The following is a 14,041-nucleotide window of genomic DNA, read 5'->3' on the forward strand; positions in this document are numbered from 1 at the left end:
AAATAATACAGTACAAATAGCGGAGATGCGATATAGAGATACCCTTGATAAATTGATTTTATAAACATTTCAATGTAATAAATAATCTAATAAAATGTAAAATATAATATCTGTTTTCATTCACACTGATGTCTTAACATAAATTAAATTAACTAAATGACTTATTAAGCTTTATAAAGAATGCGCTAAATTGTCTTACTTCTAAGAACCTGGTGGAAACGGATCTCAAAGCATCCTGTGGCCAGCTTTGAAACCAATTGATCGAAGTGTTGTTTACGATTGCTGGAAACTGTCTAGCCCTGTTTCGTAATGTTGCACCAACGGGAGAAAAGCAAAGAATGCATTTTAACAAATTTCGAACTCGATTGATGAAAAATTTCCAACAGTTTTCTTTGGTGTCCATCATGCCGGTTTGTTTTACCTACGATATAATAAAACGTCAATATACCATATTAGAATAAAAATTGAAGCAATGCATAAGGCAAATATATAATAACTGCATTGAAATTCCTCAGTATTAAAGATATTACTTATACGAGTACCAATGCACGGGGCAAAGTTTAGATTCGGACTATAATTAAATTATAGTTCAAACTTTAAAAATATAAAATTGTTGATACAGAACATTCCGACATAATATGATACAAACGCGCCACACTGCGAGAAACTGGATGAACTCGACATACAAAATGCTATCTCAAAATAATTTACACATCACTGACGCAGATATAACCGCAGCTGTGCAGAATAAGTCCAACGTTTCGTTGTAGACAATGAAGAAATTAGTCATAAGGAAGGTACTGCAATTTTGAATCGTGTTCTTCGGTATTTGAAATAACAAGAAGGCGTACCTAGCCTAACAGAAAGTTTAATGATGGTGAAAAGTTGGCATGATGAAGCAAAATTGTAAATGTAGAATTGAAAAAATAATTTATTATGTTCTAAATAATTGTACTATAAATGAAAAAAATGATTATATTATCAAAGGAATTACATCTCTTAAAAGTAAGAAGCTTATTTTGCAATAGAAAATGCGTTTTTATTTATTTTCCTCCGAGTCTCGATTATCCACTTCGATCACGATTTATCCGGACTGTTCGTTCATCGATTAAGCCGGTCAATCAAATGCTGTATATTCGTTTTTTTTTTTTTTTTTGTTCTATCAACGAAACTACTGCGCGGCGAACTAAAAGTTTTATAATATTCGAAATACTACAACTACTTTATTCGTATTGCTGATATATATCGTCACATTTTCACTCTTAATATGAGGTATGTATACTATGTTAGGTTATCTTTTATGAAGACTTTGTTGCCTCAAGGATCTGAGGTAAATGCCTTGTGACTCCTTATAGCCTGCTTATCAAAAGGGATCGCTGCTATCCGCACTCCGTGGCGGGATCCTTCAGAAAGATTCTCCATTCTTTGGCAATGCTACATGGGGCCACTTGTCATCCACAAACTATTTCACGCATTCTCTAAACTGTAAACAGCCATATTCGGTGATATGGCTATGAGGTGTCGGTACAACAGGCTCGGCAACTTCTAAACGCCGGTTATCGACTTTCCAAACATTAGCCTGCTTCCACTTGCGACTAGTCGCGCGCAATTACAAAATCTATTGTCAAATATGGTACAACTTCCACTCGCATTGTCTTGACTAACATTAAAACCATCGACAGTTACGACAAAGTTATTTCTACCAGAACTAGTCAAAATGACTGGTCTTTAGAAAATACATACTAGCAATAGAATATTTTTATACTTATTGATTTATTATATTCTTACAAAAGGAGTTCGTGTTATGCAGTGCATTTTTGGTATTATTAATTCATTTGGGACCATGATTCTTAAACGAGGATTGGCACATTTATAAAATTGTAGAATCAGTCATTTTGACTGATGTCAGCATCATGATTGATCCGAAATTTTTCTGATAATTGACACCATCATATCGAATGATACGTAGTAAAATTTCTAAAAACGTGTGGGAAATTGTACAAAACGAGGAAATTGGTTAGTTTGGGTTCGGGACAAGTACCAGTTATTTTGACTGGTATTGGTATAAGTAGCAATGGTACAAAATTATTTTGAATTTGAATACATAAAAGAAAAAATAAAAAAATAAAATTCATTACATTATTCCTTTAGTTGGCGCTACAAAAATCATTACATCATTTGCAGAAGAAAATGTAACATGAAGTAGAAATTTAAAAATAAAATTGTAGATCCAGGCATTTTGACTGGTATGGTAGTTATAGTGCCAAGGATCGCACACAATTCCAAAGTATATGGAATACATACGTGCTGTACTTAGATTCAAAACAATCACGCGCGTCTGAACGTCATTTTGTGTTTAGAAGTATGAGTGCTCAGTAAGGACGTTTTAACGACGTTTACGACGTAATACACTATCTCTGTACTTGTACTTTTTTTTTTTTATATTTTACGTGGAGGAAATTCGCACGGACGCCAGGCCGCTTCTGGGGAAAGCGGCGTAGTAGTGTCGGACTCCAACCGACTAAAACCTCCACGATAACCGTCCCGGCTGCGATCGATAGAGGCCCGGGAACCGCTGTGAGCGTCGCAACGGGGCCTCCCCCACGCGCCTAATACCAGCGCTGATGGAGCGGTGCGTGACCATTGTCACACCGCCTCGTCGCCGGAGCCGCCGTGCCAGGCAGCCCGGTTCCCCTACCAGACTGCTTGGCGGCCCCGAGGCGCCGAGCCACCAAGCGCCAAGCCCGAACGCCACGGAAGGGCGCGGCGGGCCCAGCGCGCTTCGCCAACGCCACACGATCTCTACTTGTACTTAAAGTGATTTTAATATAATTGACTAACACAACTTTATCACGTGTCTCTTTATTAAACAAACTAACACGTTTAATACCCACCTCGGTTCCGTTAAAAGGAATAAAGCTGACCTTTAATTATAAATTAGGGTAAGGCCAAATAGCGGCGGACTATCTGCCATAATATCGTTATGAAAATGCCTTTGTCTATTTTATAATTTCCCCCAACAAGTGGCATTTCGGATGATATTTAATTCAATTTATGATAACTTATTTGTATTGGGTAACTATATATAGTGTACAGGATGTCCAAAAATTATTTTTCATAGCTTTGGCAGGTATTTTTACATCTTCAAATCGGCGGACATCTGATTGAAAAAGTTACCGCAAAATTGACCTTAATATCCAATTTCACGGTCAAATTTTTTTATTGTATCGTGTAGTATTCATTACGAGGAAGAAAACACTCAAGGGAACCATCGGGCGTAACTCAACCGTTTTCTTGGAAAAAAAGATATTAAATTTTCATTCATTGTATATGTCGGAGATGAAAGAACACCGGAGCCTTTGGAATTTTGGATAATCCCGCAACATTGTAACCTAGAGTCTTCTATAGCTGTAATTGAACAATTGTAGTTATTCAATCCGATTGTAATTGTTCGAGAGTTGTGATAATGAGCTTGGGCTCGAGGCGACAGTCAGTCGCCGAACGTAGCCGCGGACACGGGATAAACGCTTTGTCTAACAAAGGCATGGAATAATTCTGTAGCTCTCCTTAAAAAGGAAATAGTTGTAACACTGGACGGTCTCTGACCCGTAGCTCGCCACACGCAGACCCCATTCTTCGAGTAAGATGATTGCCAGATGTCGATGCGTCTCCGCAGTACATCTTCGGCTAGCACGAGGGCCCGTTATAACTCTTAAGATTTAGTCAACTAAAGTCCTTCAAACAGACAAACAGTCTTTGTCCCACCTACGGGAAAATAGGAGAGACCTATTTTTCAACGAGCGGCGTCTCCCACTAGCAACTTTCCCTCGAGGGCGGCTAGCATCTCTTTCTAACCACCGATATGGAGATTGACCAATTAGCAGCAACGCCAATTTCCCTTACTCTCTGAACGAAGGCTTTTCTCGACGAATCCGATGATCTCGTGTCCTTAGACACACCCCAATATAGTTTTCCTCTGTGGCACCATCGGGACGGGAAAGTCATTCTCGCTCGCGATCTCATCGATGAAAGGAGTAACCCTTTACGACCAGTGAATATTACGCGTCCGACTTAGATTTTGTGAGCACGTTCATCTATCATCCCGTCGACCGCGGATTCGTTATTGAACCTAGCATCATTGTCATTAGTTTCTCGAGTACCTAACTACCACGGTTACTTGTCCGGTTCTATAATAATCGTATTTGCACTAGTCAATGTCTTCTCTATTGCATAACGACAACGTGTAACCCAAACGAAGATTCGTTTCACGCCCCTAACCCTAATTCTAATGTAAACCCGACATCAGAAGTGGGATCAGTGCCGGTTATAACAGTGCAGGAGCTTACGACCAACGTGCGCGAGTTAATTCCGTCGCTAGTGCAAGAATCGAGTGTGGAACCTAACAATTTTTCGACTCCGCTGCATGGTGCGCAGCTACCAATCTGATTATGGAGGAAAATCCTTTACAAAGCAGTGCCCTGAATATAATTTCAATACCGAGTGTCGAATCGACTTCTACGTAGTGGAGGCGCTAACTGGTAGATCAAGCCAACCGAGTGAGTCGTTTCCATTTTACCCCGATTTCGGAGCCGAGTGTTCGCTAATTAAAGAATCCGTAGTCTTGAGAATTTCTGGCAAAAGAACCATTGATATAGTAGTAATGCGAGGAATAAGAAATATTGGTACTAAACGTATCGCTCAAATCTTGTCCGTTGCAGGTGTCGGTGGTTAGACATAAACTTTTCATGTTCTCGCTGATAGTTATTTAACAATACGATATCGCGATTGCTCGTTAAATTTTAAGCCAAGATTTTGACTTAATATTACACAAAATAGCCTCGGTATGTGTAGAACAAAAATAATTAATGCCTGTAATAAAACCGCTGAAAACGAGATCGATGTTAATGAAGTTGACAATGAGGTACGTGGTAGTGATAAAAGTCGATTAATCTTTCTTTTCGAAAATTCAGAGATTCATCCGTTACGGGTTCCCTACGTCCTCGTACAAAAAATGCAGGCCAGTTAGAAGCACAATTAATTGATTGTAACATCGCCGTACAAGGAGTCCTAATAGATTTCGCGAGCGCAGAATAGTACGTGAGAGAACAAGCGACTTAATTACAGCCAAAAATCATAAAGCCTAGTAATTCACCGTTCGCGAGCCCTGTGTTACTCGTGAAGGCGAACAATGGTTCAGATAGATGATAGGTAGATTTTCGAGAACTAAATAAATATACGGTCGCGGATCGGTATCCTTTACCCCTCATTGCGGATCAAGTCGGGAGATTGCAAAAGCCAGATATTTTATTATTCTGGACATGGCCGGTGGGTTTCTTCAAATCCCTATTCATCCTAATTCTAGGAAGTATACAGCATTGATTACCCTCGATGAACAATTTGGATAATAGGTTGTTGTTTTCTTCGAATTCTTTTGTGCCTTTGTCCGATCCATTCGATGTCCTTTATTTGCATAACATAAGTACGTGCGCGTTTAATGTTTCTTCCCGAAGTCATTTTCCGGACGGCGATACTATGTTGACTCCGTCGAAAATGGGGATTCTTATATTTTCGGACAACCCTAATAATTTTGCAACTCATACTTGTCTAAATATTCTAATATTTATGTTCTTTCTTGCTACAATTTTGTAAACCATCAAAGCGTTTACTACGGAAATCCTCAGGAGTAGTCGCATGCCAAGTCTTCTGTAGCATTTGACGACTGCATTTGTTTGTTATATGCTCACTGGAGGCATCGAGAAGGTTCTGATCGCCGTTGCAGTTTCTGCCAAAAGTTTGTTGTATACTCTTTGGAAGCATCGAGAAAGATCCAAACGCCGTTGCTAGGCAGTTTCTGTCTGGAGTTTGATTCCTAATACAACGTGTGTCCCATTATATCGACATCTCCAAAGTATAATTCTATGTGATTTCTAGGGAGAACAATACAACCGATCCACACCTTCGTCAGGCAAAACGTTTATCCCGTGACCGTGGCTACGTTTGGCGACCAGTTGTCACCTCGAACCCACTTTCGCTTTCACAAATATCAAACAATTACAAATGACAATTGCTTAATTACAGCTATGATAAAATCTAGGCTAAAGCATTAGAAGGCTTCCTCAAAATTGCAAAGGGAAAGCTCCGGTTTCCGGACATATATATGTCGGAGATGAAAGAACAGCGGAGCCATTGGAATATTGGAATTTTGGATAATCGCGCAACATTGTAACCTAGAGTCTACTATAGCTGTAATTGAACAATTGTAGTTATTCAATCCGATTGTAATTGTTCGAGAGTTGTGATAATGAGCTTGGGCTCGAGGCGACAGTCAGTCGCCGAACGTAGCCGCGGACACGGGATAAACGCTTTGTCTAACAAAGGCATGGAATAATTCTGTAGCTCTCCTTAAAAAGGAAATAGTTGTAACACTGGACGGTCTGTGACCCGTAGCTCGCCACACGCAGACCCCATTCTTCGAGTAAGATGATTGCCAGATGTCGATGCGTCTCCGCAGTACATCTTCGGCTAGCACGAGGGCCCGTTATAACTCTTAAGATTTAGTCAACTAAAGTCCTTCAAACAGACAAACAGTCTTTGTCCCACCTACGGGAAAATAGGAGAGACCTATTTTTCAACGAGCGGCGTCTCCCACTAGCAACTTTCCCTCGAGGGCGGCTAGCATCTCTTTCTAACCACCGATATGGAGATTGACCAATTAGCAGCAACGCCAATTTCCCTTACTCTCTGAACGAAGGCTTTTCTCGACGAATCCGATGATCTCGTGTCCTTAGACACACCCCATTATAGTTTTCCTCTGTGGCATCATCGGGACGGGAAAGGCATTCTCGCTCGCGATCTCATTGATGAAAGGAGTAACCCTTTACGACCAGTGAATATTACGCGTCCGACTTAGATTTTGTGAGTACGTTCATCTATCATCCCGTCGACCGCGGTGTCGTGTAAAATTAAGGTAAAAATAAGGAACTTGTTAATTTCCGAAAAGGAGATTAAGTTCTTTTTATTTTTTACTCAATTTATACAATTTTTCGGTTCGCGATGATACACTTTCGATACTTGGATTAGTTAAGAATTTTTTTATTAGACTGACTGGAGGATTTTGAAGGGAGCATTTATATTCTTCCATTCGTTGGAGTGGGAGAAGGTTTTGTTTATACTTAGTGTAAAATTCGGAGAACGGCTGGAGTGATCGAATGCCACTCAGGCGGCTGAGAACGGGTGCTGACCGGACGGTCACACGCGATAAGGCGTTCGGAATTTCGGTTTGTTATATACAGTTGCTCGAATTTCGTCTGTGACATTCCCCCCTTCTTAGATTGAACTTGATCCCTCAAGTTTTCTTCAGAAGACTTTTGTGGAATCGGACTTGACGTGGCTTGAAAATTACAGCTGATTCCTCCTCTCCATCTGAGTGGTATGTGTTGGTTGGAATATAGATGTTGGGTGTTGAGCCCAGGGTGAGTGGTACTGGTGGGGCTGTCGCATTGTGGCTGTTGATTACAGTTTCATTTCGGCAGCAAAATAAATTGATACATAATTTGTTCGGTATACATTTCCTGATGCATTTGAATACCCCTATTTTGTTTAATCCATATATACCTAGTATGCCTAATGCTATGTACCCTAATATCTGGAGCGTGGTCAGTCCCCAATACTGTATATTTTTAATTCTGTGTTCGAAATTAAGAGTTTCTATCTCGTCGCCTATTTTATCGATCGTTGTTTTATAGCCTTGTAAATTATCTATTATTTTCGGTGCTCGCTCGAGTTTATCTAATAGATGAGTGAAACTATCGTTTGTTTTGAGCGCTAGGGTTTTTGTTTTGATTTCGTATATGACTTCGTTTTTTGTTTCGCCTATACGCATGTGTTCGTCTTTGTACAATATATCGCAAGAAGTGTTAGCTCTTATGATGGAAGGCTTGTCAAGTTTTTGTAAGGTATGTTTCGTTTGGTAAATTGTGTCTATTTCTATCGGATTTGCTGGTATCGCAATGTAACAGTTGCTAGTTTTGAGCGGTATAAAGCTAATGTCTTCAATCTTAAGTACAGTTATTTGACAATGTTCAATGTGTGGTTTGAAATTTATTATTTCGCTGCGACAATCGGTTCTTGAATTTCTGTCATGGATTGGTAGTGTTTGTTTGCATATAGTGGTTCCGGCTCGATTCTTACAAAGTTTGTTGAAATACTCGATATCAGCGTTTATAAATGAAAGACCTGAAGTTAAATATATCTGATGTTCGACTACTGGAGCCAAAAATACTCCATTTCTTTTACTCGGGATAGGATATACTTGTAATATGTTCCATTCTGTGTTAGAGACTAAAGGTACTATGATTTTGAAAAATATTTTGTCATCTATTGTGAAGATTTTAAGATCACTGATGTCGAGTATGAATTGAAAATGTTCGGTTTTGGCAGAAATCGCGGTGTTGTACATCTGGCTACCTATTGCCTTGGCGTAATTTTCTATGAATTCATTGGGGTCAAGTATTTGTGGACTAATTATTTCTTGTTTGCCTAATATCATGATGTTAAGTATTTCATCTAATTGGAAGTGTAAAGTTTGCATCGCGGTGTCGACTTTCATGATCATCTTAAGCATAGATCTATCGATATTTGCCTGCTGTTGTAATTTTAATATATCACTATGTGATCTCTCTAAGTGGTTTAGGTTTTCTGAGTTTACAATTTTTCTAATAAGTGCTGTTTGATTAGCTATTATGGTCTTGATTTTATTATTATCATCGAATAGTTTGTCCATATTTTTGTTTATGAGCGTAAGATCATCATCGTCGAGAGTCCCGAACAGACTTTTCGATACGGAACCTATGATGTTAAGCAAACCTCGTGTGCTCCGGGTATGTGTTAACGCTTTCAAGTGTTTTGCGAGTTGTTTTAGGTTATTGATGCGATTTTGTTATCCGCCTAACTCTTCGACGTATTGTTTGCTGATTGCACGTGAGTCTATCGTTAATTTATATGATTCTATTGCGCTTATCTGTTCGTATATGTCGCTAGTGTCTAATCCTACTATTACATTGGCAGTGTCGCTGTATAAATATCCTTTTCCTATGTTTTCTACGAATACAGAGTTTCCTTCTAATGGTGTAATATTTATTTGCGCGGATACTATTCCGGCAAAGAGGAGCGTCGACCTGGAAAGTAAGGTTTTAAACGATTACCGTGTATCTTTTTGTCTTGAATCAGATAGTATGGAGTACATACTTTATCAATCGTGTACGGTCCTAACCATTCCACATCAAGTTTATGCCTTTTATGATCGTTATGTATTAAAACGGAGTCTCCTTCTTTGAAAACTGATTGAGGTTTTATAATTTTACGTTTTTGATCGCGCTGATATCGCTGTTTACTTTTGATCAATGTTTCGCGAGCGTGTCGGAGTCTAGAGTCCCATTCCTTTTTGCGGAACGTGACTTCGTCTGCGTATGTGCGTTGGGGATTCTTGGATATTGTGGAGGGAAGATTGGCTTGGTGTCCGAATGTGAGTTCGAATGGCGTGTAACCAGTAGAGTCGTGTATCATTGTGTTATATGCAAGGTTAGTGCATGGTAATAAGTCGGTCTCTAGATTGAATACGTCGAGGTAGAACAGCAATATCTTTTCGATTGGTTCACGGAGGGTTTTCTCTATATGCGAAAGTCTAACTAAATCTTTAAACGTGGAGACTTGATCGTACGTATTTGAATTTTCGATAAAATTAGTCATTTTGGCTGGGCACTCACCACCATTGATAAAGCATATCGTTGTCGGTTTTCCTTCCAGGTAGACTGTTTTTGACACTGCTTGTTTTGGAGGTACGTCGTTTTCCTGTTGCAATAAAAGTATATTATTGTCAAGTTTTAATTGTTGATTCGAGAGTTCAAATTTGAATTTAGATAGGGCTGGCAAACCGAGTATGCCGTCTTCTATAATTGGAAAGTTGTCTTCTACCACAAAAAATTCTAGAGTTTTGCCAAATAGTTTTATCAAAGCGTGTTCGTTAGTTTTAAATTTAGAGTGTCCCATCGAGAATTTCCGTTCTTTTGTTATTCTTGGTCGTAATACGCATCTTCGCTTGAGTATATTAATTCCTGCTCCGCTGTTAATGAGGAATTTATGTCGCTGTCCGTCGGATCGTAAAAGTACTGTGGGTAGTCTTCCTGTTGTGGCGTTAATTCGTAAGTCTGGTCTATTGGTTTCTCTGTTTCTTCCTTGTGTGTCTCGAGATTGTGGACTGCTGGTGGTCTCGGAAATTGGCTGGGTGTTCGAAAATTTTTTACACTGACTGGAGACATGTCCGATCTGGTTGCATTTGAAGCATTTTAATTGTGTCTTTTGGGCAAGTGGTATTTGTTCGGTTTGTCGGAAGCTTCTTGGCATTGGATTGGGTGTTGGAGTTGGTTTTTTAATGATCGGATTAGGATTATTGGTTGTTAGTCGTTGCTGCTCAGGGAGTCGTAATCGTTCTATTGGTTTTGGTCGTCGATTTCGATCTTCCCTGAAGAATCGCTCGATGTCGGTGGCTTTCTTTTCGGCTTCAAGGATATTGTATGGTGGATTGGCGAGTAGTAATTGTCCTATTTCGCCTTTCAGGCCTCGGATAAAATCGATCACGGAGTCTTTTAAAATCCTGTCGTTCATAGCTCGTCTAGTAATTTCGTCACGGTATTCGTTCGTTATACTGTATTGTAACTTATTGAGTGCTCTGCGGAACCTGATGATATAACTTTGCACACTTTCGTCGTGACGCTGTCTCGTTTCGCGTAGCTGGTCTTGATGTTCTCTAACAGAGTCTTGGGTGGCTACGTTTCGTCTTAGGGCATCGTACAGGTGTCCGTATTCGTATATCGATATATTGCAGATGGCCATTGCGGCTTTACCCGTGATTTTCCCGATTTTAATCATTTTTAATAGTAACGTGGGTTCGCTACACATGGCTCGTAATTCGCGTACTTCGCGTATGAATTCTTCTACTCCGATATTGTCTTCGCCGTTTAATTGCGGAATACATACTATCGCGTCTTTGGCCCGTAAGCTCGGAGAGGCGAATTGCGGTGGACGGTCTTCGTAAGAGGGATGGTTGTCTTCTTCTGTTCGAATTGGAACGCATGGTGGGGAAGTTCTATCTCTCGCGGCAACAGATTCGTCCATAGTAATAAGGGAGCCTAGTTCTGTAGTAGCGTCGCGTCCTATTTTTATTTTGGAGATATTTTTGCCTAATAGTTCTATTTCCGCTGCACGCTTCTTATTTTCACTGTCGGCCGTCCGTTGTGTCTCTTCTACACGTTGCGCAAGAATTTCAATTTGTTTTTGTATCACGTCGAGTATGGCACGAATCGAATTGTCCGTACCTCCGTTTGTAGAAACGGTTTCAATAGTTTCGACTTTGTCTTTTCGTGATGTGGGCATGATTCTAATTGAGCTTATTGAGTCTGAACTACTGTTGCTATTTGGACTCGAAGCGCTTGAGAAACTGGGTTTTCTCACCCGGTATCGTGAAAATGAATCCAGATTTTTCAGCTTACCGTAGTAGTTGAGGAGTCTCAGGGATGTTTCCTCTCTGGTTGGTTCTAGATTCCGAATCTTATTCGTAGGCTTGCTCTGCGCTGACCGTAGTCCTCTCGTCTAGTTTCACCGTAGTGGAACGTTGAAAGTTGCTGCAGGGCTTCGTACTAGCAAAGATTCGCACTGGGTCCGTTGATCCTTCGATCTTCAATGATGCGCGTACGCCGAAATCGTAATTTCGTTTGCACTGAAGTGAATAGATCCTGGCACGGATCGCCAAAAATGTCGTGTAAAATTAAGGTAAAAATAAGGAACTTGTTAATTTCCGAAAAGGAGATTAAGTTCTTTTTATTTTTTACTCAATTTATACAATTTTTCGGTTCGCGATGATACACTTTCGATACTTGGATTAGTTAAGAATTTTTTTATTAGACTGACTGGAGGATTTTGAAGGGAGCATTTATATTCTTCCATTCGTTGGAGTGGGAGAAGGTTTTGTTTATACTTAGTGTAAAATTCGGAGAACGGCTGGAGTGATCGAATGCCACTCAGGCGGCTGAGAACGGGTGCTGACCGGACGGTCACACGCGATAAGGCGTTCGGAATTTCGGTTTGTTATATACAGTTGCTCGAATTTCGTCTGTGACAGCGGATTCGTTATTGAACCTAGGATCATTGTCGTTAGTTTCTCGAGTACCTAACTACCACCGTTACTTGTCCGGTTCTATAATAATCGTATTTGCACTAGTCAATGTCTTCTCTATTGCATAACGACAACGTGTAACCCAAACGAAGATTCGTTTCACGCCCCTAACCCTAATTCTAATGTAAACCCGACATATATATATGTGACGAATGAAACTTGAGTATTTTTTCCAAGAAAATGATTGAATTGCGACTCATGGTTCCTCAAAGGTACTGCAAAGTCACAATTCAATCAATTTGTTCCTCGTGACGAGTACTATACAATGCAATAAAAAAATCTGATCTTGAGATTCAAGGACAAAGAATTCTTGAACATCCTGTACCTAAGATAGTTGAACTTTTTATGGGTTCAATATACTCAGTTATACAAAAGTTAATACCGAAAATATTTGCTTGTCTTTTTATATGTTATGTATAACTCATAATCAACTATATGGAAAGAGCATAAATAGAAAATTATATTTGTGCACAAAAGAGTGCGCCGTAACGAAATTTTGTAAGGTTGATTGCCAATGCATAATAGTTATAGTTATAAGACATTACCGCGAAGAAAAAATAACTTGTATAACAGGAATAGATCGCGATCCAAATATTGCATAGAAAGTGTTTTGTTTACAAATAAGAAAACGTACCTCAGTTCTTAAGGCGTTCACGATATTATCTACCTCATCATCGGCGAATAATTCGGAGATTTCGCCGAAGGCGAGCATATCGTTTATAAGTAACAGAAATTTTTCATCGGCGATATGAGAATCAGTCATCACGAAAGTTATTCCGATTCCTTTCAATCCAGATTTTAGATATAAACCTGATAAATCGCCTCTTAAATCAGTCATCGAATAACCTGTTCGTAATTGTATCTGAAAAACCTAAAATGTAAAGGACTTTGATTAATTTTTATGTAAAGAGATTGCTTACATGTTATGTATACGTGTTGATATTAATTTGAAACTAATTAAAAAAAATTTGATCTATGAAAGTTCACAGTTAATTTTTATTCTCCATCTATCTCACATTCTTCAAATAGCAGAAATTCACACAAAATTTCACCTGAGGACCATTAAAAAACTATTTAAACATCGTTTAGGATACCTTCGTTTCAATTAAAAAATAATAAAATTTGATCTCTCCTTTGCACTCTTGTTATATCTGTTATGTAACAATTCCTTATTTAATGTTATTCCAGTACTATCAAATTCTAATTCTCACTTTACCTGAGATTTTAAGGAACATGACACAAACTATGTAGGTATAATTTCTTCAGTTACTTTTATATATACAATTTATATATTCCAATTTAAACTTAACTTATTGATGAGAGATGATATAAACAAAAAAAAAATGTATATATTATGGTTTAGGCTACAGTAACTACTAGGTAGCCAACAATTCTAGTGTGAAATAATTTTCAATGGATCTATTGCTACAGAAAATATTGCATTACCTCTTATCTGCCTGCTCGTCATATATTAATAATGATTAGAGGCAGAAGATATGTACGAGAGTAAGAAAAAAATTATCCGCACTGTCGCTGTAGAACTTATTTTAAGCTATTTTCAGAAATGACATGCCTCATTTTTCTACATAATCGTCCAGCTTTTCAATACACTTTACCTATCTGTTAAAGAGCTTTCGCATTCCCTCATTAAAAAATGTTTTCTACTGAGCTGCGTGCCGTGCGTGAATGCAGCGCCGTACTCGCCTCTTCGTCAGTTGTTTCGGTACCATCTCGTATAAACTTTTCGAAACCTAAGTCTATCGCGGAGTATTGCATAAACAGAGTCATGACTGATTCGCAAATGATTTGCCG

The 14,041-nt window shown here is 39.0% G+C and overlaps 1 protein-coding gene across 1 annotated transcript in view; it reads right to left on the reverse strand.

Annotated features, from left to right (window-relative positions):
* Positions 1-14,041, reverse strand: part of LOC117161966 (dynein beta chain, ciliary-like) — a 112,821-nt gene that overhangs the window by 49,661 nt on the left and 49,119 nt on the right. Inside the window, 2 exon segments of the mRNA XM_076626170.1 lie at positions 200-421; positions 12,864-13,100. Coding sequence (XP_076482285.1) covers positions 200-421; positions 12,864-13,100 — 459 coding nt within the window.

The sequence above is a fragment of the Bombus vancouverensis genome, chromosome 17, assembly GCF_051014615.1.
Source record: "Bombus vancouverensis nearcticus chromosome 17, iyBomVanc1_principal, whole genome shotgun sequence".
Classification (NCBI taxonomy): domain Eukaryota; kingdom Metazoa; phylum Arthropoda; class Insecta; order Hymenoptera; family Apidae; genus Bombus; species Bombus vancouverensis.